Source organism: Chiloscyllium plagiosum, chromosome 4 (assembly GCF_004010195.1).
Source record: "Chiloscyllium plagiosum isolate BGI_BamShark_2017 chromosome 4, ASM401019v2, whole genome shotgun sequence".
Lineage (NCBI taxonomy): Eukaryota > Metazoa > Chordata > Chondrichthyes > Orectolobiformes > Hemiscylliidae > Chiloscyllium > Chiloscyllium plagiosum.
In genome coordinates this window covers 36,582,839-36,607,631 of record NC_057713.1, presented here as the reverse complement: position 1 = coordinate 36,607,631, position 24,793 = coordinate 36,582,839, and the positions used below count along the sequence as shown (strand labels likewise).

The following is a 24,793-nucleotide window of genomic DNA, read 5'->3' as shown; positions in this document are numbered from 1 at the left end:
ACAGGATAAGATTACTTACTGTTTGCTTGCAGGAATTCCCAAGATTAAATCAATAATGTTATCTATTCAGAAAAAAAACAGAGGTTGTTTGAAAATCTTAGCAGGTCTGGTAGCATCTGTGAAGATTTCTCTGCACAGATCCTGCCAGACCTGCTGAGCTTTTCCAGCAGCTTCTGTTTTTGTTTCTGATATACAGCATCTGCAGTTCTTTCAGTTTTTAAAAGTTATTTATTCAAGTTGGTTTATGACCGTGAGATAAGAGGTCCATTAAAATTGATCAAGGAGTAGTTCTTAAGACAATTCCTAAGTGTTGGATTATGGGCCCATGTTTATAGGGAAAACACCAGGAGCATATAACATAATACAGGAGCATTTAAATGCTTCACAAGGAAAAGAATAGGCAGGCAAACATATTACAAAAGGACACTTCAAGCAGGAGGAAATTGCCTTTACAAGGTGATTCAATGGTCTCTACCAAGCAGTCAGGAGAGTTGGTAAAGTGACTTATCTGATAGCTGATCATTGAAAGTAACATTGATTTTGTCACATAAACGTGTTGGAGCAACATTTCAGAGAAGAAGAAAGTGAGTATGTCAGGTCATTAGAGTAATGGAGGATGACAGAGATGGTACGAGTGAGGTGGAAGGTGAAGTAGACAGTTTGTAAGTGAACATCATATAGTTTGACTAGAAATACTGGATGATTAAAGGCTGTATTCTCATATTTACAGGAAGATCTGATAAGATTACTGAACAAGTATAAGGAAACCTGTAATGATACACCTAATGAACAATATTGTTGTACAATGTGAGTGGAGGAGCTTCAATAAAGTATGTGTGATTGCATTGAATAATTAAGGATGTATGATTAAGATTGTAGATAGAGTTTTAAACTAAGTAATTTGGGTATTGGGAGTGGTTCAGTTCAATTTAAGGGAAGTTTATAAAATTCAAAAAATGAGAGCAGAGGTGGAGGTGGTGTGGAGGTTAATGATAATCAGTGTTGTTGCAAGGGGTAGAAATATAAGCAAAAGAGTACAGCAGAAATTAGAACCAGTATAAATAATAGTGGTAAACAGTGTAAACTTAAGGCTCTTGCTGCTATCTCATACGTTGCAGGCAAGGATGCCCTGAGGCATGGTATATTAGTGAGACAATGCAGACGCTATGACAACAGATAAATGAACACAGCAATCGGCAGATGGGGAACGTCCTCTCGCAGTCAGGGAACACTTCTGCGGTGAAGGACGTTCAGCGTCCGATCTTTGGGCACGCATCCTCCAAGGTGGCCTTCAAGATACACAACCACACAGAATCGCCGAGCAGAAACTGATAGCTAAGTTCCATACCCATGAAGACGGCCTCAAACATGGTCTTGGGTTCATGTCGTGCTACATGTGAACCCACTATACTTTCTGTATCTGCAAAATCTTCTTTGCTGTCGTGTTTTGACACCATTACTTTGATAAATTGTTATGATCTCTTTACCTTAATTAGATTATACAGTTTTGGATTACTTATTACTATGGTTATTCCCGCAGCATGTGACCTTATACCTATCATGTTATTCTAGTTAAATAAAAACAGAAAGAACTGCGGATGTTGTCATACAGGGGCAGGGGTTGCTAGATATGCTCAGTGAGTCTGGCGACATCTATGAAAACAAATCAGTTAATGCTTCGGGTCCGGTGACCCTTCCCTGATTTTTCTTCAGAGATGCCGCCAGACCTGCTAGGCATTTCCAGCAGCTTCTGTTTTTGTTCCATGTTATTCCAGTCATTTGATTTGCCTCCAGCACCCCTTTATTTTTAATTTTTTGTAATTATGACCCTGTCTGATTAAATTGGATTATAGGTTTAGTTGTTAATCAACTATTAACATTTGACTCACACTAACATCCTTGATCACCCGCAGAGATTTATTATTGGTCACTCCACTCACACTATTTGTATGACCTTTTGATCTCTCTGGCTAAGTTCTAGGTGTTTCCTTCTCATTTCACCTGACATAGGGACTACATTCCGAAAGCTTGTGATTTCAAATAAACCTGTTGGACTATAACGTGGTAACGTGTAATTTCTGACTTTACCTGAATAAACACAGCATCTATAATACAATAGATAAGTTGATAGCAAAAATAGAAATAAATGAATCTGACTTGATAGCCATTACAGAGATGTGTTTGCACGATGACTAGGACTGGGTACTCAATATTCAAAGAGATATTGAAAATTTTCAGAAAAACATGAAACAAAGGAAAAGGAGGTAGGTTGTGTTGCTAATAAGGAAGGTATCAATGTAGTAGTGAGCACCTATAGGCACAATAGATTATGATATAGAATCAGTGTGGGTGGAAATAAGGAATAACAAGAACAACAGTAATGAGTGATAGTTGTCTCTAAGTTCCAATCAGGTTCTTCACTGTAGAACAAAATATAAATTGATAAATAATGGAGGTAAGAAGGACACAATTGTCATGGGTGATTTAATATGCATATTTACTGGACAAATCAGATTGGCTGGGGTGATGTAGAAAATTAATCTGTACAGTGTATCAGGGGATTGTTTCTTAAAGCAGTAGGTTGTCAAATGTACCCTGAAAGGGGCTGTTTTGCACTCAGTGATACGCAATGAGCTAGGATCAACAAGATATCTAGCAGTTAAGAATCATCTAGGTAGCAGTGATCACAACACTGTAGAATTTCGAATTCACATTAACGGAGAGCAACTCAGGTCCTAAACCAGTATCGTCAACTTAAACAAGGACAATTACAGAGGGCATGGGTTTAGGGTGAGAGTGGAAAATCTAAAAAAGAGACCCAAGGGACATTTTCACGCAGAGGGTGGTACGTGTATGGAATGAGCTGCCAGAGGATGTGGTGGAGGCTGGTACAATTGCAACATTTAAAAGGCATTTGGATGGGTATATGAATAGGAAGGGTTTGGAGGGATATGGGCCGGGTGCTGGCATGTGGGACTGGATTGGGTTGGGATATCTGGCCGGCGTGGACAGGTTGGACCGAAGCGTCTGTTTCCATGCTGTACATCTCTATGATTCTATTTGTCTAAAACAGATTGGGAAATAGACTAAGGAGAAAGTCAGTCAATGAGCAGAGGCAGACATTTAAGCAGGTGTTTTGTAATGTGCAGCAAAAATTATTCCAGTCCAAAAGAAAGACTTGATTAAAACAATGAACTATCCGTTCTTGAGTAAAGTGGTCAAGGGTAATATCCAACCAAAAACTACCAGATTACAAAGCAGCAAAAAACAGTGGTAGGACAGAAGATTTGGAATATTTTAAAAATCAGCAGAGGTTTACTGAAACATAATAAAAAGGGAGAAAATTGGTTATGAAAGTAAATTAGCATGAAATATAAAAGCAAAGAACAAGACTGTTATAGGTATCTAAAATAGAATAGCTAATGGACGGAGGGGAGGGTGGAACCTTTGGAAGATATGACTGGAGGTTGATAACAGGGAGCAGAGAAATGGCAAATAATTTAAATCATTTTACATTAAGCTTTATGGTTGTGGACACTGTAAATATCCCAAGGATAACAGGGAAGCAAGATGCGAATGGGAAGAAAGGTCTTGCAACAGTCTATCACAACAGGCAAAGTATTTAATAAACTAATGGGACCGAAGGCAGACAAGTCACCAGGACCTGATGACCTGCACTCAAGATTTAAAGGTAGCTGCTGCAGAGATTAGTGGAGGCATTAGTCAAAATACTCCAGGACTCAGCGGATTCTGTAAGCTTAAGGCTCTTTATCTGAATAATTGTGGCACTTCTAACACAATAGTAATGTTGACAGCAGAAATAGAAATAAATGAATTTGGACAGCTATTACAGAGATACCAATGCAGGACAATCAGTACTGGGAACTCAATATTCAAGGATATTCAAGGTTTCCAGAAGAACAGGCAAAAAGGAATAGGAGGTGGGGTCATGTTGTTAATAAAGGCAGGTATCAGTGTAGTAGCAAATGGTACTTGAAGACACTGGTCTGAGACCACTGGATTGGAAACCCTGGTCAAGAAGAGGCAGACAAAAGCAAGAAACTATAAGCCAGTTAGCCTAACATCTGTCTTTGGGAAAATACTAGAGTTAATTATGAAGGAAAGCATTTGGAAAATCATAACATAATCAAAGAAGCAACATGCTTTTTTGGAAGGGAAATCATATTTGACAAATTCGCTAGAATTCTTTGTGGATGTAAGAAGTAGAGTTGAGAAGGAGGAACCAATATATGCAGTGCATTCAGATTTCCAGAAGACATTCAATGAGATTTCACATAAAATTTCATTACACAAGCCAAGAGCTCAGGGTATTGGAAGTCATGTATTAGCATGTATTGGGATTGGTTAGCACACAGAAGACAGAGTCAGGATTAATGGGATTTTTTCAGGTTGAAAAGACAGAAATGGTGGAGTGGATCAAGGATCAGTTCTCGTGCCTCAAATATTTACTATCGAAGTGAGTGATTTAGAAGAGGGGATAGAGTATAAAGTATTTAAATTTATTTAAGATACAAAAATAGGTGGGAAGGGCATGGCGTGATGAGGAAATAGGAATCTGCAAGGAGATTATAGGTAGGTTGAGTGAGTGGGCAAAACTTGGCAGATGGATTTTAATGTAGGGAAGTGTGAGGCTATGCAATTTGGTAGAAAGTATCAAAAGGTCAACAATTATTTAAATAGACAGAGATTCTGAAAAGTACAGTACAAAAGGATCCAGGTTCATGAAAAACAAAATGTTAGTAATTAAGGCAGCAAATGGAATTTTGGCCTTCATTACTTGGGGGTTAGAGTTTAAAAATACATTAACAGTTGTTACAACTTTTCAGAGTATTGGTGAAGTTGCACTTGGAGTACTGTGTATAATTTTTGTCTCCATGTTTAAGAAAGTATGGCTGAAGACTGGAATCTGTCATGCTGGGGAACTTTGGAGAAGATCAAGATGGATCATGCTCTCAGTACTTCTGGTTGAAGGTGGTTAGGCAGGACGTTCAGACTCCACATTGACAGTTGCCCAAGGCAGGAATCAAACCTGGGTCTCTAGCAGTGTGAGGCAACCGTGCTAACTATTGTGCCATCATGCTGCCCTATGCCTGGCCATGAAATTGTAGATTGTATTCGAGTACAATTCTGTTACTGCTGAAGATCTACATGCCTCATGAATGCCCTGTTGCTAGATCCATTTGAAGTCTGTCCCATTTAGCACACTAATTACTACTAACCATAGTTTAATTACTTGTACTAAATAATAATTCTTGTTTAATACAAGAACCTGGTCTGTACTTCCTATCACCATTGGTCCAAACATCAGGTAAATTAGGGTATTGTGCAAATCTTAAAAATATCTTTATTGAGCTTGTACCCAAAACAGCAGGGCTCCATTAACACTCGACTGAATTTTTCTTCATAAACTGGTAAGTGTATGTAAGGTGAGGGTTTAATTACACAGGGGTTTCCCTACTACCTGACACGAGATGTTTTACAGTACTATTCTCCATCCTAATGAAATGTTGGCCAAATAAATTACCAAGTAATCAATGTTCAAGTTTTCCACATATCTACATGCCTGCCATAGGAATTTAATAACTCCTTATGATATAAGTGCCATATTATCTCACCATACTACTAGCTTTGTTGACTCGTTATTCCTGCACACTAATGTTAATTTGTGATTCATGCACAAAGAAACCCAGATCTCTCTGAATCTCACACCTCTTGAACTACTTAACATTTTATTCTATCAAAATGGACAATTTCTCATATTGTACCTTAGTTGCCGATCTTTGCCCACTCAAATAACCATCAATATTCCTTTATAGGCTCTTTAGATCCTCTTCACAACTCACTTTCCTCTTATCTCGGTGTCATTAGCAAATTTTGACACTATGCTTTCCATCCCTTCATCCAAGTCATTTAGATACTGCCTCCTGTGGCACATCATGTGATTCCATCCCAGCCTAAAAAAAGACCCATTTATTCCTATATTTTGCTTCTTATTTTCCAGAAATTCTTCTATCCATGCTAATGCATTAACCCCGACAGCATTAGCTTTTATTTTCTGCAATTAAGCTTTGAGGTCACACCTTATTAAATACCTTCTGGAAATCAAAGTACAATACATCTGGTTCTCCTTTATTTACAACACAAATTACTTCTTACAAGAGCTCCAACAAATTAGTTAAATACGATTGACTTATCCAAGTGTGCTATTATAATGTCTTTAATAATAGCTTCTAACATCTTCCCTATGACACTGTTAAGCTAATGTTAAGTAAGTCTCCTGCTTTCTGTCTCCTCTCTTTTAGAGTATGAGATATAGTGAATTGAAAAATTGCTAAAGAAAATTTCTCAGAACGGATTAAGAACTGGAAGATTAAATCCAGCTAATCAACTATTTCATCAGCTATTTCTTTGCCTTGCTAACTGGAGACCTGATCTCTCCTGTATTCCTATTTAGCCCAATTGCTGTGCTACCTTCTGAGCCTTGGCAGCCATTTCCACTTCTAGTTTCAGAGAAATTGCTGGAAAAACACAACAGGTCCAAAAACATCTGTGAAGAGAAAGTTGTTAACATTTCAGGTCCAGTGACATTTCATTGGAACTTTTAGTTTGTCCATTTAATCAACCTGGCTTTTGAAATCTTTTGTAAATTCATCCGAGTCCTCTCTTCCACCTGTAGGAAGGATTTAGCAGCTGCTGTTGACACCTCTTTTTGTTTTAGTCCAAACCTGGTATCCATTCTTTATCCATTCCACATCTAATCTTACATTATCTTTGTTCCGAAATCGCAGACCAAAACTGCCCAATTTTACCTAATTCTGGTTAAAATAAAACCTGCACACCAGGTTTCCTGTCCACCCTTTAACAAGAAACTATTGATTGTGGCCATGTTTTAAACCAATGGCAAAAGCAGACAAGTTGAATTGCTAACCTATAACTTAAACTCTACTCCATTCTTACAATTGCCATGCACATTACAAAGAGACAAAGTGACAAGGCACAAAGATACTGAGTAAGAGAGGAAAAATAGAGAACAGAGGAGCAGACTTCTGGCACTAATCAAGATCATAGACAGTGAGTTGTAGCCTGTTAAGTGGCTGATATTATGTTGAGCACACCCTGGGCTCACAGTTCAGAAGTTCCGCCAAAATTGCCGTGAACACATTACACCATGAGAATTCCAGACAGATAATGAGCTCATTGGGAGAAATAAAGAAGCCATAGGGAAAATAGTGGCAGAGAGCACAGAGACAGAGACAGACAGACAGCACAAGTGGAGGGTGACAGGAGGAAGAGTGCACAGAAATGGAGAGAGTGAGAGCACACAGACAGAGCAAGAGAAAGTAAGCACATAAAGGCAGAGAGAAGTATGGAAGCAAAAACAGAGAATAGTAGAGAGAGGTCACAGAGAAGGGGCGAGAGGACACAGACAGAGGTGAAAGACACGGGATGAGAGTGGGTAGAGAAAGGGAGAAATGCTGAAAATGTGTTGCTGGAAAAGCGCAGCAGGTCAGGCAGTATCCAGGGAACAGGAGAATCAATGTTTCGGGCATAAGCCCTTCTTCACTTTCTCCTCAAAGGGAGAAATGGCACAGAGAGAGGTAGTGTGATCACTGAGTACAGAAGCCAGAGGGCACAGAGACAGATAAGGTACAAGAATACAGTAAGGTCAGAGGCGGACGGGGTGGGGGGAATTGGGGAGAGAGAGTGCAAGGGGAAACGAGAGAGAGAGTGCAAGGAAGGGAGAGAGGCAGAGAGAGAACACAGAGCGAGCAAGCACAGAGGAACAGTGAATAAAGTGGTAAAAAGAGAGCATGGAGAGGCAGAGAGTGAGGACATAGAGAGCATAAAGCCAGGTGGGAGAAGCATAGCAGAATGGGTGCAGAGGCAGAGAAAAATAGTCAGAGTGAAGCAGAGAGAGGTGGAAGCAGAAAGGGGTGGAAGTGACCAAGAGCACTCAGGAAGAGATTGTGACATGCAGAAATGCAGAGGAAAAAATGGAGAGGAAACACAGAGAAATAACAGAGGCAGAGATAGTGACCATAAGGAAGCGCAGAGAGCACACGCAGACAGAGGAAGTCAAGAGACAGATGGTCAGGAACACCACGACAGAATTGGGGGGGGGGGTCAGAAAGAGAGAGAAAGCGTGCACGCGCTCAGGAACACAGTGAGCTCTGGGGCAGACAGAGATAGAGACAGCACTCTAGGATGGGGAGAATAAACTGCAATCCGGAGAGAGTGCCCAATTACAAAAAAGGGAACTGCCTGAAGGAGAGGGCGAGCCCAGAAGTTAGAGCTGGGGAGAGTGTCCTTGAAGCAAGAGGTAGGGAGATAATACAGCGCAGGTTTACACAACTGTCTGGTTTAAAAAAAAAACCCATAGGTTGCAGGGGAACGGAGCAAGCTGGATACAAGTTAGCTCAGTAGCAGGGGAATTGTTGGGTGTTTTTAGGACCTGCAAAGCTGAGGGCTTCCACAGAGCTTAGTATAAGATGCCCTCGTGTTTGTTGTACATATTAATGGGTTCGGATGTAAATGTGGGGGACATCAACACATTTAGAGATGACCCACATATTGGCTGCATGGCTGATAGTGAGGAATAAATCTGTCAACTGCAGAAGGTATCAATGGACTGGTCAAGTGACAGAAAGTAAATAGAATTCAACCTGAAACAGGGTGAGGTGATGCAGTGGGGAAAGTCAAACAGAGCCAAAAAAAAAACTCAATTAATGGGAAAATAGCAAGGGAACTGTCAAAGTAGGAGAGACAATCTCAGGATATAGGGTAGACCATTTAGGACTGAGATGAGGGAAGAAGGGAGTGAACCTGTGAATTTGCTGTCCAGAGGCTATTGTAGCCCAATCATAGAAATATAGACATTTTTAGCTTTAAAAGCAGGAATATTGCATTGAGATCGAAGATCTGCCATGGTCTTATCAAATGGCCGACAGATTCAAAGGGGTCAATAACCTACTCATGCTTAGTTCCTGTTTTAAAGGTAAAGATCCCAGATCAATAAGGTGCAGAAGGCAGCACAGAGCACCTTTGTCTTTATTAGCTCAAGGTAAGGTAATAGCTGAGCAGGGTGAACTGCATAAATTATTAGTTAAGCCACAACGTGACTAATGTGTGCAGTTCCGGTCACCTCATTACAGAAAGGATGTAGTTATACTAGAGAGGGCACACAGGAGATTTAAGGATGTTAACAGAATCGGAAAAATACAGCCACGTGGAAACATGGGTTAGAATACAGTTTAGAAAAAAAAAAGTGAGGACAGAAAAAAAAAGTGAGAACAGAAAAAAAAAGGTGAGAACAGAAAAAACACTGGAGAAACCAAAGCAAGAAAATGCAACTGCAGATTAACCCCCAGGAGGAGCAGAAAGAAATCATTCCATGTGGATAAAGGACATAAGAGAGATGGACCAGATAGAAAAGAACATTTGAATGCATGGTGGGTAGCAGTGAGGGTACACAGGGACAGCGGCGAGGGTACACAGGGACAGCGGCGAGGGTACACAGGGACAGCGGGGTACATTCAAGGAAGGAAAACAGTAGAGAGTATGTGTCCAGAGGAAACAGGAGCACAGAGCAGACAACAAGCGACAGTAGTGGGGGGGGGGGGGGGGGGGGTGTTAACCAGTACATAAAGAAAACCATGCTGAGAATGTAAACATACACACAGGAGTGTGCAGTGAATACAACAGAGAACTGATGAATATAAACGAGATACTGTACAGTCATGGAAACAGCAGATATAATATAAAGCTGATACAGCAATGAGAAAATGTGTGCTATATAAACATAGAAAACATAAGGTTGCCGACAGCGATCTAACCATGAAAAATGCACATGTACATCATTTTCTTTTACATTCTTGTAAAGGGTCAGTGTTTTAGCTTAAAGTTTAATGGAACTCCCAACCCCTTTGTACAGATCAGTGTACGAATATTCTTTATAATATTATCTTTCAAAGTACTCAAGCTATATATTAACAGGATTCTGTACTTGATTGCTTCTTCTGCAGTCATGCCTATTTCTCTCCCTCACTCTTCATTGTGCCTTGTCCCCTCCATCTTTCCAAAAATCCACTGCCTACAATTGGAGCCTCCCTTTAACCTTAAATGGTTAGCAAAAGAACAAGGGAAAAGTTCTTTTTGAAAAGGAAGACTCTAGGCGGATTTCAAACAATTTTTTTTTTACTTTTAAAAATACACAACATTCATCCCTGCAAATATCCAGCTCCTAGCACCAAGTGAAATCTCTGCAAGTTGTAAAATTACAAACGCACAAGCCACTTACCAGAGAGCACTCACTGAAACTTATTTCCCAGAGAGGAAGAGGAGAGAAAGAAAGAATGAATGAGAGAGGGAAGAACATTCAAGAGCCTACCTCAGTCCTTAACTTGTGTCAATGCAAAGTTGGTTTCCATAACAGTTTAATTGTTTCAGAAAAAAACTTGGGGAACTGTGCTTCGTAAAAAAAATTCTCAGTTTATAGTACAGAATTGAATCACTCGTCAAACTGGAGATTTCATCAAAGGTTTCACTACCAGACACTAAATATTTAATACATCATATTTCCTGCATCCCCTGCCATATAATACGCTTTAATTTAATTAATAATTAAAAAAAAATTTCCACCATCAAACACATTCTTTTAAATATCAGATTGGCTCATGTATCAAAATACTCAAGCCTAACCAGGATTTTTGGACAGAATTTTCAGTTGTGGCTAGATAAGGGAAGACACAGGAATGGGTGAGTCCTGGGCCAGCCACCTGATCGAAACCCTCCCTCAACACCCAACAACTTCCACGGACAAGCAGCAAAACGAGTGCCTGGTCCATTGTGGCCCCAATCAGAGCTAACAGTTTGGTCTAAAGTTTGCCTAGGTCATGACAGTAATTATCGGCCGGGGAAAGGGGGTAGGGGAGAGATTTGTAAGTGACTTGCTAACTCCAGTTTTGTTGATGGCGTCCATAACTTCGCTCAGGATTGGAAGCAAATCCAAAGAAGTAAAGTTTCATGTTCTCACAAAAATTGCTCCTTCCGGTTTCCCTGCACCTTGTAAAAAAATATTAAGTTAATGAAGATCCTATTCTTTCAAGTTAACAAAGGAATTATATGGGTGCTGCACCCTGAGATACCATTCAGCACACAACATTCTGATTAAGTTAGTGGCCAAAGCCTATTTGACTGCAGGGGATATCAGAGCAGAGGACACTCCTATTCTCAATCTCACACTCTGGTAGGAGGTGGGAGAAAAGTGTGTGTGTGCGCGCGCGCAAATGAGCGACGTAAAGACAGGGGATTCACCAGACAGTGACTGTGAGCCAAGAAGGCTATCCAAAGCCATTTGCTATTCCCAATCAGTATTGAATACAGAGCCTTTAACACTAACAAGCTTCCCCAAGCATTCCACAGCAGCCGAGATCAGCTAACCCACAACATATTGGGGTGGGGTGAGGGAGTTGAACAGAGAACCTTCCTTGCCCTGTTTGGCCTGGTTACTGCCTGCATTCTTCTGGTAGGGAGATGGGGGGAGGGGGGGGGAAGGGGGGAAGGATCAGAATTAAAACTCATTTTATATAACCTTTGCTCAGTGAATAAACACCATCGCCCACTATCCAAACAAAAGAAAATAACCTTTAAGTCAGTACTAGTCACAGATTATTTTTCACAAGGTTTTTAAAAAAAAAACAAAAAAAGTCTTAAAACTTTTTTCCCCAAAAACATTCGTCACAATTTCTCTTTTCGCTGACATTAAATTGAAAGCAAAAAAGTTTTTTAAACATTTTCTTTACATAAAAAAGTCCGTAAAAATTTAATACAGTAAAATGTTTTTTTTTAAAGTACGACAGTTTTCCATTGACTGTCGGTGATATACAGTCAGAATGAGTTGATATCTAACCAATACTCTAGTATTTACACAGTAAAAGAGGGAGAATGATGAGACCCTCCCTGACCCTGCAACCTCCCTCCCTCTAAAAACAAAACTGTCAGAGTGAACAGGGACTAGTCGTTAACTAGAAAGTGGTTTCTTTGCCTTCTCAATATATTCACATATGCGTTAAAACAGTATAATACAGATAGCTATGAGGAGACTGAGAAGCTGGTTATAGATTCACAATGGGTTTTTGCTCAAGGACAGGGCAGGTCTGGGGAGAAGGAACAGAGAGGGGTTTATTATTCAATCCACATCTGGTTCTTCTTTAGGCTTGTAAATGGCGCCAAATTTCTGCATGTACTTCTTGATGTATTCCTTGGTTTTATGCTTCACGTTTTCATTGCACTCGAGGTCCTCAGGATTTTTGCATTGTTTCAGCTCCTTGTTCATGACTCCATGTGTCAACTGTTTCAGAGAGGGATGAGCAAGAGAAAGGGGAAAAGCGGGCGGGAGAGGAGAGGCAATAGGAGAAAATAGGAAATGCCGTGATGAGAAAGATAAGATGGGAGGAGAGGAGGGAAGGCAAGGGGATGAGAACAAAAGGGTAAACGAAGGGTTGGTTACCGCAGGGCCAGAGATGACACAGGGGACAGACAGGAAGGGGAGGAGTGGAAGTAGAGGACAGGAAGAATGAGGCAGGAGAGAGGGGCAGAGACCAAGGAAGTAGGGGGAGACAAAACAAAGTAATTACTATGCATCTGCTTTATATCTTCCATGCAGTTCTCCTCTCACAATAGATAGTCACTCTCACTGGGGCTTTCAGTTTATCTTCAGATTCACTGTGTTAATTGCTTCACACAAGTGACAATTTATTAATATGAGAGTCTGAAAAGCAAGAGACAGAAAAATGGTCGACACTGTGGGTCATCGCTGTAGAGCTTGACCATATGCTCACAACTACTTTTAACCAGGGATGGCCGTATCCTCCACAAGTTCAAAAGGTGGATAGAGTGGAGCTGGAGCAGGTCTGGTCTCGGAGATTGAGGTCAGACATCACTGTTCTGACTGCTGTTTGTGTCCATGTACCTTAGCACATACCAAGGACTAGCAGTGGACCATTGGGTCAACAGTGCCTGTCAGACATTTGGTTTTCCCAACACAGCCCCAGAAAAGATTTCCCACAACTTTGCCAAACAATACTTTCAATATCCCTACCTTCCGAGCTAAATGCTTGAAGTCCTCTGTAGCCACAATTCTTCCTAATTTACAGTCAGGTTTCCGGTAAGGATTCAGGCACAGAACAATGAACTGGGAAATCTGGAAACAGGAAGGAAAACAAAACTTTGAACAGAGTAGATTGTTCTCCCTTCCCCACTAAAATTCCACTGTCTATTTTTCTTCCCATCTCAATCTTGACAGTCGCTAGGTTAATAGCATTTTCACGTACTGCTTATTCTACAGTAAAGTTACATTTATATAGGACCTTAGCACACTTCATTCCATTTTGAATATTACACCTTATAAAGAGGTGCTTTGGTTTAACAATGTTGTATGAAGGATAAATATTGGTCAGGATACCAGTGAGAACATACTTGCGCTTCCTCAAATCACATCTTGCAATTTAAAAAAAAAAAATCTGAGAGCGCAAATGGGAACTCTGTTAGGTCTGATCTGAAAAGCACAGAGTCTTGGTAACTATGCAGCACTCCCTAAGCTCTACAGTGAGGCATCAACATCCGTCAAAATTTCACCTTCACATCCACCAATGTCATTTATTGTATCCGTTGCTCCCGATGCGGTCTCCCTTACATTAGGGACAGTGGACGCCTACTCGCAGAGAGCTTCAGGGAACATCTCCAGGACACCCGCACCAATCAACCCCACCGCCCCGTGGCCGAACATTTCAACTCCCCCCTCCCACTCTGCTGAGGACATGCAGGTCCTGGGCCTCCTCCACCTCCATTCCCTCACTACCTGACACCTGGAGGAAAAATGCCTCATCTTTCACCTCGGAACACTTCAACCCCAGGGCATCAATGTGGACTTCACCAGTTTCCTCATTTCTCCTCCCTCCACCTTACTCCAGTTCCAACCTTCCAGCTCAGCACCGTCCCCATGACCTGTCCTACCTGCCAATCTTCCTTCCCACCTATCCACTCCAACCCATCACCTTCATCCACCTATTGTACTATTGGCTACCTTCTCCCAGCCCCACCCCTTCCCATTTATCTCTCCACCCCGAAGGCTCCCTGTCTCATTCCCGATGAAAGGGGTTTGCCAGAAACGTTGATTTTCCAGCTCCTCGGATGCTGCCCGACCTGCTCTGCTTTTCCAGCACCACTCTAACCTAAATATTCATTCCCTCTACTAGTAGCACAACGTAACTGCTATGTGTACTACTGATACTTTGAACTGCAGAAAGTCACCAAAGATCTTCGACAACATAGTCTCAATCTCAAAAAAATGGGGGGCAGCAAATGCATAGGAATACCACCGCTGTCAAGTTACACATCATCCCAGCTTCAGCACATTTTATTGCAACTTCAGTGTTGCTGAAGTTAATACCTAACAGCACTGTGGTAGCACATTCACCACGTGATCAACAGTGATTTAAAGCAATGATTCAACAATACTTTCTTGAGGCTTTATGGGATGCCCATGAGAGAAAGCTTGAAAACAAGGTCTTTCAGGTGGATGCTGTGTGTAATTAGAGATGAGGATTCATCCTTTGGAGGGTGCCTGTCCCTGAGAAACAGGAATATGTTCACGGGAGGAGGATTTGAGAGAGATGACAGCTCTCTCTTGGGAAAATGTCATGTCCGTCATTAGGCCTGTGGAGGACGACACACTGACAGGATGAAGTAGGGCTATCACATAATGACATATGCAAATCTGAGATCAGAGCTTATGCGCTTCAGAGGAACGAAGAGGAGGAAAACTCACTGAATGAATTACCCATTTTCATTTCAATGGACCTCTTCAAAACCAGAGTTGAATTTGTCTCTAGATGCTATGTAGGACAAACAAAAAAAGTAGGGTTTTTCCAGGGATCCACATCCTCTCAACCATTTCACTATTCCCCCAGTCCATCCTTCCTTGAGAGAAGTATCCAAATCTGACTAAATATATTCATATTGATAACTACAAAGTACTTCCTCAGTAACTTGTTTCACAACTTCACTGCCAACTGGTTCTCCACATTCCCTCTCCTGACATCTATTCTAATTGCGAACTTGTTAAGCCTTACACATATGCTTTACAACAAAAGCAAATGAAAAGACTGGAAACAGCAAAAAAATACATACGTGTAAAAATGTCTAAATTATATCATGAGAGGTAATTAATTAATCATTCTGAAGCCATTTTACATACAGCAAGATCCAACATGCAATGAGCTAAATGGCCAGTTTACCAAATTTTCAAGCAGGGAGAGGGCTGGCAGCCATTTTATGCAAAAAAGGAAGCAACAATTGATTTGCTCTTGGTGTTGACTGATGGAGGTCTTCTGGCCAGAACACAGAACTGTATAACATAAAAATGGGCCCTTCGGACCATGATGTTGTGCCAAACATGATGCCAAATTAAACTAATCCCTTCTGCCTGCTGTTGGTCCATCTATCTCCATTCCTTGCATATTGATGTGCTTATCTAAAAGTCTCTTAAATGCCCCCTATCATATCTGGCTCCACCACCACTCCTGGCAATGCATTCCAGACTCCTACCACTTTGTGTAAAGAACTTGCCCCTCACATCTTCTTTGAACTTTCCCCCTCTCACCTTTTATGTATGCCCCTAGTTTTAAAACATTTCAACTCTGGGAAAAAGATTCTGACTGTTAACCCTATGTAGCTCATTCTTTTATAGACTTATAGAATTTTACAGAAAGCTGGTAATTTCTTTTCTTTACCGGGACCGTACGTTGTGAGGCAGAATGGGTGGGGGCACTGAATGGGAAATGAAGACAAGCAGGGCAAGAGCTAAACTTTTATGATGCAGACTTACCTCCTTCCTAAACATCTCTTTGCTTCTCTTGGCGAGTTCAGTTGAGGTATCAGCCTCTGCTGTTTTAGGCTTTTTCTTGGATGACTGGTCAAGAGATATAAAGGATTTTGGTAACTTCAGAGACAAAATGTAGGAAGGCAATTCATGTTAAACTTCCACATCTTACCGACCAGCTACCGAATGTTAAGTGGCAAAAATCAACACTCACCCAGTTGTTGCAAATCACACAGTAACAAGGCTGTTAAACCAACAAGTCCTTCAGATTGATGTAACCTCATTCACTATACCCTTTGCCCATTCTTTCACTATTAACTCACCCAATTACATCTTTACTAAACCTTCCTTGTCATCTTCGTTGTCAACAATGTTGTCCTTTGGTGATAATAATTCTAAACTCTTAACCACAGTAAACAATTTTATCAACTGGCATCAGCAATTCTTTTTACTCACTTGTAGAACTGTGATTCATTTTTATTGCTGCTATTGCACACATATATGCCTGTACCTTGTGTGACACTAAGGTATAGAAAGGGTTGTTGGGGAAGAGGGGTTGATAGTGTTTGATTGGAACTTTCGGATAGTGCAGCACAACAGTGTTACAGAAGGGAGGAACAGGCTCAATAATCACTACAGAGTCAAGGATTAGGATCAAGGGCAAAATTGAAACACCAATTAAAAAATCACTAAGTCATTATTGTCCTGTTGTGCCAGACAGGAAACCTAAAAAGCTGCTCCCTGGAGTTTTAGTGCAATGTTTCCAATTCATGCAGAACTATCAATGAAATGTTCATATCCACAGCATCACGTGGTTGACTCTCAACTGCCTTCTGGGCAATTAGGGATAGGCAATAAATGGCTAGCCAGAGGTACACATGTCCCATTTGTGAACTGAAACAAAACTGGGATAGTGATGAAGAGTAAAAGTAAGTTCCATTCAAAGAAAACAGGGCCCTGGTGCAAAGACCCATGACACTAACCTACTTCAGTTATGGCAGGCAATGGAAAAGAAGCATATTACTTAAACTGGAAGAGAGAAATAATAAACAAGTGAATTAAGTATCAATGCTGATGGATAGGTCACAGTGTATGGCCCAAAGAAGAGTTCTATACACAAATGTACAGAGTGTAAGGAACAAATGAAATGAGCTCCAAGCACAAATTCAAATTGGAGACAGTAGCCATTACTGAGATGTGGTTGATCGGGATTGGGAATTAAATGTACCAGGTTAAAAGGTTTACAGGATGGATAAGGAAAATAGCACAGGAGATAAAGTAGCCTTACTGATCAGAAACAAAATCACTTCAAGGTGACAGAGGATATAATGAGGGGAAAGCATTCAGTGGAGACTTTATGGGTGGAACTAAGAAATAGTAAACAATCTAAAATGGTAATTGGTGTTGTTTATAGACTCCTTGGTAGTGGTTCTGAGTGCTAGTTTGTATAAATGCAGAAATTAGGAAAAATGTGTAGAAAAAGGCAGAGTAGAGTTAATAGTGAATTTTATCTTTAACATATATTGGGAGATGCAGACAAGCCCCTGTCAGAAAGATGGTCAATTTCTCATGTCCCCAGGATAGTTTCATCCAGCAATATGTTCTGCATGCAACAAGAGGACAAGCAATATTGGATCGAGTAATGGGTAATGGATTTAACTAGTAACCTAATTGTGCGTGAGCATTATTCAAATATTGATCATAACATGATGGAATTCAATGCAGCATTTAACAGTGAGTTCCAGCACCTAGAATTTTAAATTTAGGGAAGGTTGACTTTGTTGAGATTAGTTAAAAATCACACAACACCAGGTTGTTGTCCAACAGGTTTAATTGGAAGCATTAGCTTTCGGAGTGCCGCTCCTTCATCAGGTGGTTCATCACAATCACCTGATGAAGGAGCAGTGCTCTGAAAGCTAGTGCTTCCAACTAAACCTGTTGGACAACAACCTGGTGTTGTGTGATTTTTAACTTTGTACACCCCAGTCCAACACTGGCATCTCCAAATCATTGTTGAGATAAGACAAAGATAGTCCTGAATAAATGGGAAACAACTCAAGAATAGTGGATTGTCGAACAGAGAGACAAATGGTTCAGGAACATTGTGTGGCAACTTTCAAAAAACTGAGTGGTAAAGAGGTATTAGGCAGGCTTGCCTTCATTGTTCAGACCACTGAGTAGAGGAGTTCGGACGTTATATTGCAGTTGTACAGGATGCTGGTGAGGCCAGGTTTGGAGTACTGCGTTCAGTTCTGGTCACCCTGCTATAGGAAAGATATTTTTAAATTGGAGAGGGTACAGGAAAGATATATCAGGATGTTATCAGGACTGCAGGATTTGAGTTATAAGGAGAGGCTGGAATGTAGGAGATTGATGGGTGATCTTATAGAGGCTTATCAAAACATGAAGGGTATAGACAAGGTGAATAGTAAATGGTCTTTTCCCAAGGGTGGGTGAGTCCAAACCTAGAGAGCATAGGTTTAAAGTGAGAGGAGAAAGATTTAAAAAGGGCAAGGGGCAACTTTTTCACCCATTGGTGGTTCGTGTGTGGAATGAACTGCCAGAGGAAGTGGTAGATGCAGGTATAGTTACAACATTTAAAAGACATTTGGGCAGGTACACGAATAGAAAAGGGTTGGAAGGACATTGGCCAAATGCAGGCAAAAGTTTGGTTTGGGAAACTTGGTTGGCATGGACAAGTTGGACCAAAGGGTCTGCTTCCATGGCGTATGATGATATGACTCTATGACTACATATAAAAAAACATTTAATGCAATAAAGAACAAGTTTATACTCTGCGAGGAAAAGCTCCTTTTCAAAGAAAAAAAAGTCAGGGACAACTAAGGAGACAAGGACACCATAAAACTAAAGGAAAGGACTAATAAAAATGCAAAATAAAAAGTATAGATCCTGGTGAATGGGAAAGATACAAAGATCAAAGGGCCACTAAGCACCTTATAAGAACTACGAAAAGGCATTACAAAAGGAAGCCTGCAAAGAGACAAAATCAAGATGATGAAATTTTAGTTATATAAAAGGCAAGTAGGTGGTGAGGTGCAATGTTGGCCCATTAAAGGCTGAAAATGGAGATACTATCAATGACAATAGGGCAATGGCAGAGATATTGAATAATTACTTTGCCTTAATATTTACAGAAGAGGAGGATAGCTTGTCAAAAGTCACAACGAAATCAACAGCAAATCAAAGTTGGCGACTGAATTTAACTTAAGTAAAACATTGATAATGAGGAATTTAATGGAATTAAAGAGTGACAAATTTCTGGGACCTAACAGTTTCCATCTGTAGGAGAACACACTGTAGATGTCCTAACGATGATCTTTCAGAGTTTCCTAGATTCAAGAGTCATCCCTCTGGATTTCTGCACTTCACTCTGCTTTTTAAGAAGGAAGAAAGAGGAAAGCCAGGGAATTACAGACCAGTTAGCTTAACGCCTGCAGTGGATAAATTGTTGGGAGTCTATAATCTCACTGAATTATGAACAAGCTTGAGTGGCTGAATAGTCTACTTCTGTTCCTACGCTCAGTCATTACATGTATTCAAAGAAGAGTTAGATTTGTTTTGATGGACAAGGGAGTTAAACATTTTGGGAGACAGACTGGAAGATGGAGTGGAGACCATAGTCTGATCAACTATGACCTTAGTGAATGGCTGAGCAGGCCTGAAGGGCCAAATTGCCCAACGATGCTCCGAGGTTCTACATTCCTATCATCTTGTTCAGACTTAGACAGTCACCAGAGAGAGGGCTGGAGCTGGGGTGTTGGAGCAGAGATTGCATGGGAATTGAAAGGCAATGGCTTTGGTCATCCACCAATATTGGAATGCCTTTCCCACCACCACATGCATGCAGACTGCATGCACACATACTGTACATGTACACACACCTGGCTATAAGAGTTAGGTGTCCCGTCTCCGCTCCCATTCTGTCCGTGTAATTCAGTGAGCATTGGGTCCTAAGAGAAACAAGAAACAAACAATGAAATTCCCCTTTCAATACTCTAGCTGACAGATATCACTGTCTTCCCCTTTGGTTTATAACAAGCGGGTAAAACCAGTACATAAGGAAATTCAGATCAAAAGGATGATAATAATATGCCATTAAGAAAGACGTTTGTATGGAACCTAGTGACTAGGTTGGCTATGCATCATTGAGTGAAGGATGCAGTGCATTGAGTAAGAGATGAGACACTGATGAATGAAAGATACTAAAATCATTCCTTTCTTGCACCTAAATCGCCACAGAGCCAAAGTTCCCATCAATAGCAAGAATCGTCACCTTGGCTGGATTTTCATCATATGTAGGAGTCCCGAGATCCATTTCAGCTTCATGACCGACACTCATGTCGTCGCTGCCTCCATCCCATAATGGTGGGTCCCACTGCGTTTGCCTGCAGGAACATACAATATAATTGAGCAAGGTGGGGACTTTGGCTGTTCAGGAAAACAGGTAGAGTATAGGATGAGGTTGTTGAAAGCTCTTGGTATGACCATCACCATAAGATCTAGTTAGATTACTGAGGAACTTCCTGGCACCAGAGAGCATGTAACCTTGGATTGGATGCCTGAGCAGAGGCAGGAACAGGGAATGTGAATTACAGAGTCAAGATGCCACCTTATTGATACCTGGGGTGCGGCCAATGAACTGAGAGATAATCACTGGTTGAAGACAGCTATCATTAGTCTACAAAATGTCAGAAACAGCAATAACAGAATAATCTATTTCATTGAACATAGACCAGTACAAAACAGAAACGGGCCCTTTGGGCTACCAGGTCTGTGCTGACCATGATGCTATTCTAAACTAATCCCAACAGCCTGCACATGGTGTGTGCCACTCTATTCCCTGCCCATTCGCGTATCTATTTAAACATTTCTTAGACTTTGCTATCGTGTCTGTTTCTATCACCTCCCCTGGCAGTGCATTCCAGGAGCCTACTACACTTTCTGTTAAAAGAAAACCTTTCTCGCACATCTCCTTTAAATTTTCCCCCTTATCTTATGTCCCAAGTATTTGACATTTCCACCCTGGAGAAGAGACTCCAACTATCCATGCCTCTCACAATGTTATACACCTCTTTCAGGTGGACCCTCAGTCTCCAATGTTCTAACAAAAACAATTCAAGTTTGTCCAATCTCTCCTAATAGAGAATGTACTCCAGTCCAGGCAACATCCTCAACTACTACTGCACCCTCTCCAAACCCTCAACTTCCTTCCTAAACTCCAAATGTCATCTGACCAAAGTCTTGCAGTTGCAACATCACTTGCCAGCTTTTGCATTCAATGCTTCGACTGATGAAGGCAAGCACGTAACCACCTTATCCACTCATGTTACCACCTTCAGGGAGTATGGACTGGGAGCCCCAAGATCCCTCTGTACGTCAATCCCTCTGTACCTCAGGGTCCTGCCATTTACTGTATATGTTCCTCTTGCATTTGACCTCCTAAAATGAAACACCTCATTTGTCCGGATTTAACTCCATCTGCCATTTCTTTCCCCAACTTTCTAGCTGATCTTTAACCTTCTGGACCCTTTGATACTCTTTCTCACTATCCACAACTCCAACAATTTTTGTGTTGTCTGCAAATTTCCCAATCTCACCACCAATATTTTCATCCAAATCATTTATATGTACTACAAGCAGAAGTCCCAGCATTGAACCTTGCTGAATTCCACTAGTTACAGATCTTCAGTCAGAAAAACACCCCTCCACCCTTGGGCTTCTACTGGCAAGCTAATTTTATATCTAAATTGCCAACTCATGACGGATTCCATGCAATTTGATCTTCTGGATCAGCCAACCATAAAGGGACCTCGTTAAATGCTTTAGTTAAGTCTATGTAGACAACATCCACTGCATATCCCTCAATCATCTTCATCACTTACTCAAAAAATTCAATCAGAGAGAAAACGTCCCCACAGAAAGCCATGCTGACTATTCCTAATGAGTCCATTCTTCTCCAAATGCAAGTAAATCCTATCCCGAAGAATCTTCTCCATTCATTTTCCCAGCACTCATTTAAGGCTCAGTGATCCATAATTTCCTGGATTATCTCAATTGCCCTTCTTAAACAAAGGAACAACACTGTATCCTCTTCAGGTGTTGGCGAGAAGCCAAACATCTTTGTTAAGGCCCTCACAATCGCCACCCTTTATCCTTCAGTATCCTGGGATAGATACCATCAGACTCTAGGGACTTACCTGTCTTAAATGTTTTTCAAGACATCCAACACCTCCTCTTCCTTAATAATCGACATGGCTTTGAGTGTCAACAAACCTCTCGCTAAACCTACCATCATCCGTGTTTTTATCCTTGGTGAATACTGATGTAAAGTACCTCACCCACTTCCTCTGGCTTAACACACAGGTTCCATCCAATGTCCTTCATTGGACTTACCCTGTCTCTAGTTATGCTTTTGCTCCTAATATATGCATGAAATGTCTTAGAATTCTGCTTAATCCTAGTTGTCAAAGACATTTCATGACCCATTGTAGTTGTCTTAATTTATTTTCTGAAGTTCTTTTCCACTTTCTTTATACTCAAGCACCTTAAATGATTTCTGTTTCCTAAACTTTACATATGCTTTCTTTTGCTTTTCATGTGGTATTGTGTTATAAGTTAAATGGTGGCCAGGAAAGGGGTTTAGGGTGGGGAGTGGGGGGAAGAAACAGAACTTCAGAGTTGTACCACTGGGACTCCAGAGCTTCAGTTTTGTCTCTCATTCAAAAGACGGCACCTCTAGCCGTGCAGCACTCCTGTAATGTTGTACTGAAGTTTAATATTGACGGAGGCTGTGCGCTCAATTTTCTGAAGTGGCAACAGCACTAAGCTAAGGAAATCTGATACCATTTGAGAGGCAAACACAATTTTCCTTCGTGCAGAGAAATGCCACAGTTCTGTAACTGTATCAAGCCAAGGCCCCAGTTACCTGCAGCAGAGCTGAAGTGAATGAATGCAAGATATTCCATGCAAATATTTTTGGGTGGTGCTGAATGGGGAGGGAATGGGAGAGCTGAGCATCTTGATTCAACGCTGATGTCCAGTTCCTTATGATCAATGACTCGACGACAACATAAACAGTTTTTCCTGTCAATCCTCTAGGCTGAACGGCTATAGTCAACCTTGCATTGCATTATAGGTTATACTCCTTCCACCAACCTACTGGCAGTGGGGCAGGCTCCACAAAAACCTACCTGGTTATCACATGGTAATAGTAAATCTTTCCCTCTGGGTCCCGGGCAGTCTTCCAATTGGAGGGGAGGATGATGGTCTTCGGTTTTGGAGGAGAAGGTGGTGGCAAATCGAGAAGACTGCTGACAACTATCAGTTCCGGCTGGAGATTACAGATACAGAACAGTTATTAAAATAGAAAGAACAACATATTTAATCCAACAACAGTCCATGCACAAAAACTGTAAATACCTGAAGAAACCAGACAAGGTAAGGCAGATTGTTTCTTGCCCAAGTGATTGAATGAATAATTCAATAAGTGGTTGAATCAATAAAGAACAAGACAGACCCAGGTCTATTCAGTGATCTGTGATAATGATTCCATTGTTGTCGGCATTGTGGGGGTGAAGAAAATCAGGAAGTTTTCTCAGTTTCTGGCCCTGACCAATGACTTCCATCGGAAAGCTCTCGAGTCTCCACATCCGATGAGAATGCTGTCTACACGTGTTGTCAAGGACTGACATTCAAAGAACAGCCATTTTGACAAGTGTGATAGAATTCTCTTAACCATGGAATGATGGCAAGGGACTGAAGAGGTGGTCAAGAAGAGTAATGTGGCCTTTTGAGAGCTATCAATTATTTTCCTTATTTATTCTCAGGAAGTGGGAATTGACATCAAGGGTGGTACTTATTATCCATCCCAAGCTACCTCAAAGATTTTTTTGTTTGGAAGAATTTGATGCACTTTTCCAGATACCAGATTTTTTCTTCCAGATACTTTTTGAAAACTTTTTGAAATTCAAGCTTTCAGATCATATTAGGATTTGAAATTCTGTTCTGTACACCAGTCCAGCTACACAGCTCTAACCCTATTATAAAGTTAGCTGTGCAGAGTTGCTACAGTTGCTGATCAAACAACCATTTAGCCCCTTTGCTCTGTCATTCCAATGTAATCATGAATGATCTGATTGTGGCTTTAACTGCACAGTTCTGTCGACTCCCTATAGCTTCTGGGCTAACTATTCAATGACTCTGCCCCAAAGATATTTCCAAAGATGCACACAGAACTCAATTTCTCATCACTGCCTTAAATGGAAGAAACCTTATTTCCAAACTACGAATATTAGGTTTAGCCTCTTCCACAAGGGGAAACATCCATTTAGCATTTATCCTGTCAGCCCTTTTAGGATCTTATAGGCGTCAAGAACAAAAGAACAAAGAACAATACAGCACAGGAACAGGTCCTTTGGCTCACCAAGCGCCGAAGCATGACACCTTTAGAGTCATAGAGATGTACAGCATGGAAACAGACCCTTCGGTCCAACCCGTCCATGCCGACCAAATATCCCAACCCAATCTAGTCCCACCTGCCAGCACCCAGCCCATATCCCTCCAAACCCTTCCTATTCATATACCCATCCAAATGGCTCTTAAATGTTGCAATTGTACCAGCCTCCACCACTTCCTCTGGCAGCTCATTCCATACACGTACCACCCTCAGTGAAAACGTTGCCCCTTAGGTCTCTTTAATATCTTTCCCCTCTCACCCTAAACCTATGCCCTCTAGTTCTGGACTCCCCAACCCCAGGGAAAAGACTTTGCCCATTTACCCTATCCATGTCCCTCATAATTTTGTAAACCTCTATAAGGTCACCCCTCAGCCTCCGACGCTCCAGGGAAAACAGCCCCAGCCTATTCAGCCTC

At 41.1% G+C, this 24,793-nt stretch overlaps 1 protein-coding gene across 3 annotated transcripts in view; it reads right to left on the bottom strand.

Moving 5' to 3' along the window:
* Positions 1–6,129: 6,129 nt before the first annotated feature.
* The window catches only part of setd2 (SET domain containing 2, histone lysine methyltransferase), a 128,978-nt gene continuing 110,314 nt past the window's right edge, over positions 6,130–24,793 (bottom strand). For all 3 annotated transcript variants that reach the window (XM_043687966.1, XM_043687964.1, XM_043687967.1), the window contains 6 exons: positions 23,113–23,252; positions 20,196–20,307; positions 19,804–19,872; positions 15,908–15,991; positions 13,121–13,222; positions 6,130–12,370 (listed from right to left, as the gene is read on the bottom strand). In XM_043687966.1, coding sequence (XP_043543901.1) covers positions 12,209–12,370; positions 13,121–13,222; positions 15,908–15,991; positions 19,804–19,872; positions 20,196–20,307; positions 23,113–23,252 — 669 coding nt within the window. In that variant the 3' untranslated portion in view covers positions 6,130–12,208. The remainder of the gene's footprint in view (positions 12,371–13,120; positions 13,223–15,907; positions 15,992–19,803; positions 19,873–20,195; positions 20,308–23,112; positions 23,253–24,793) is intronic.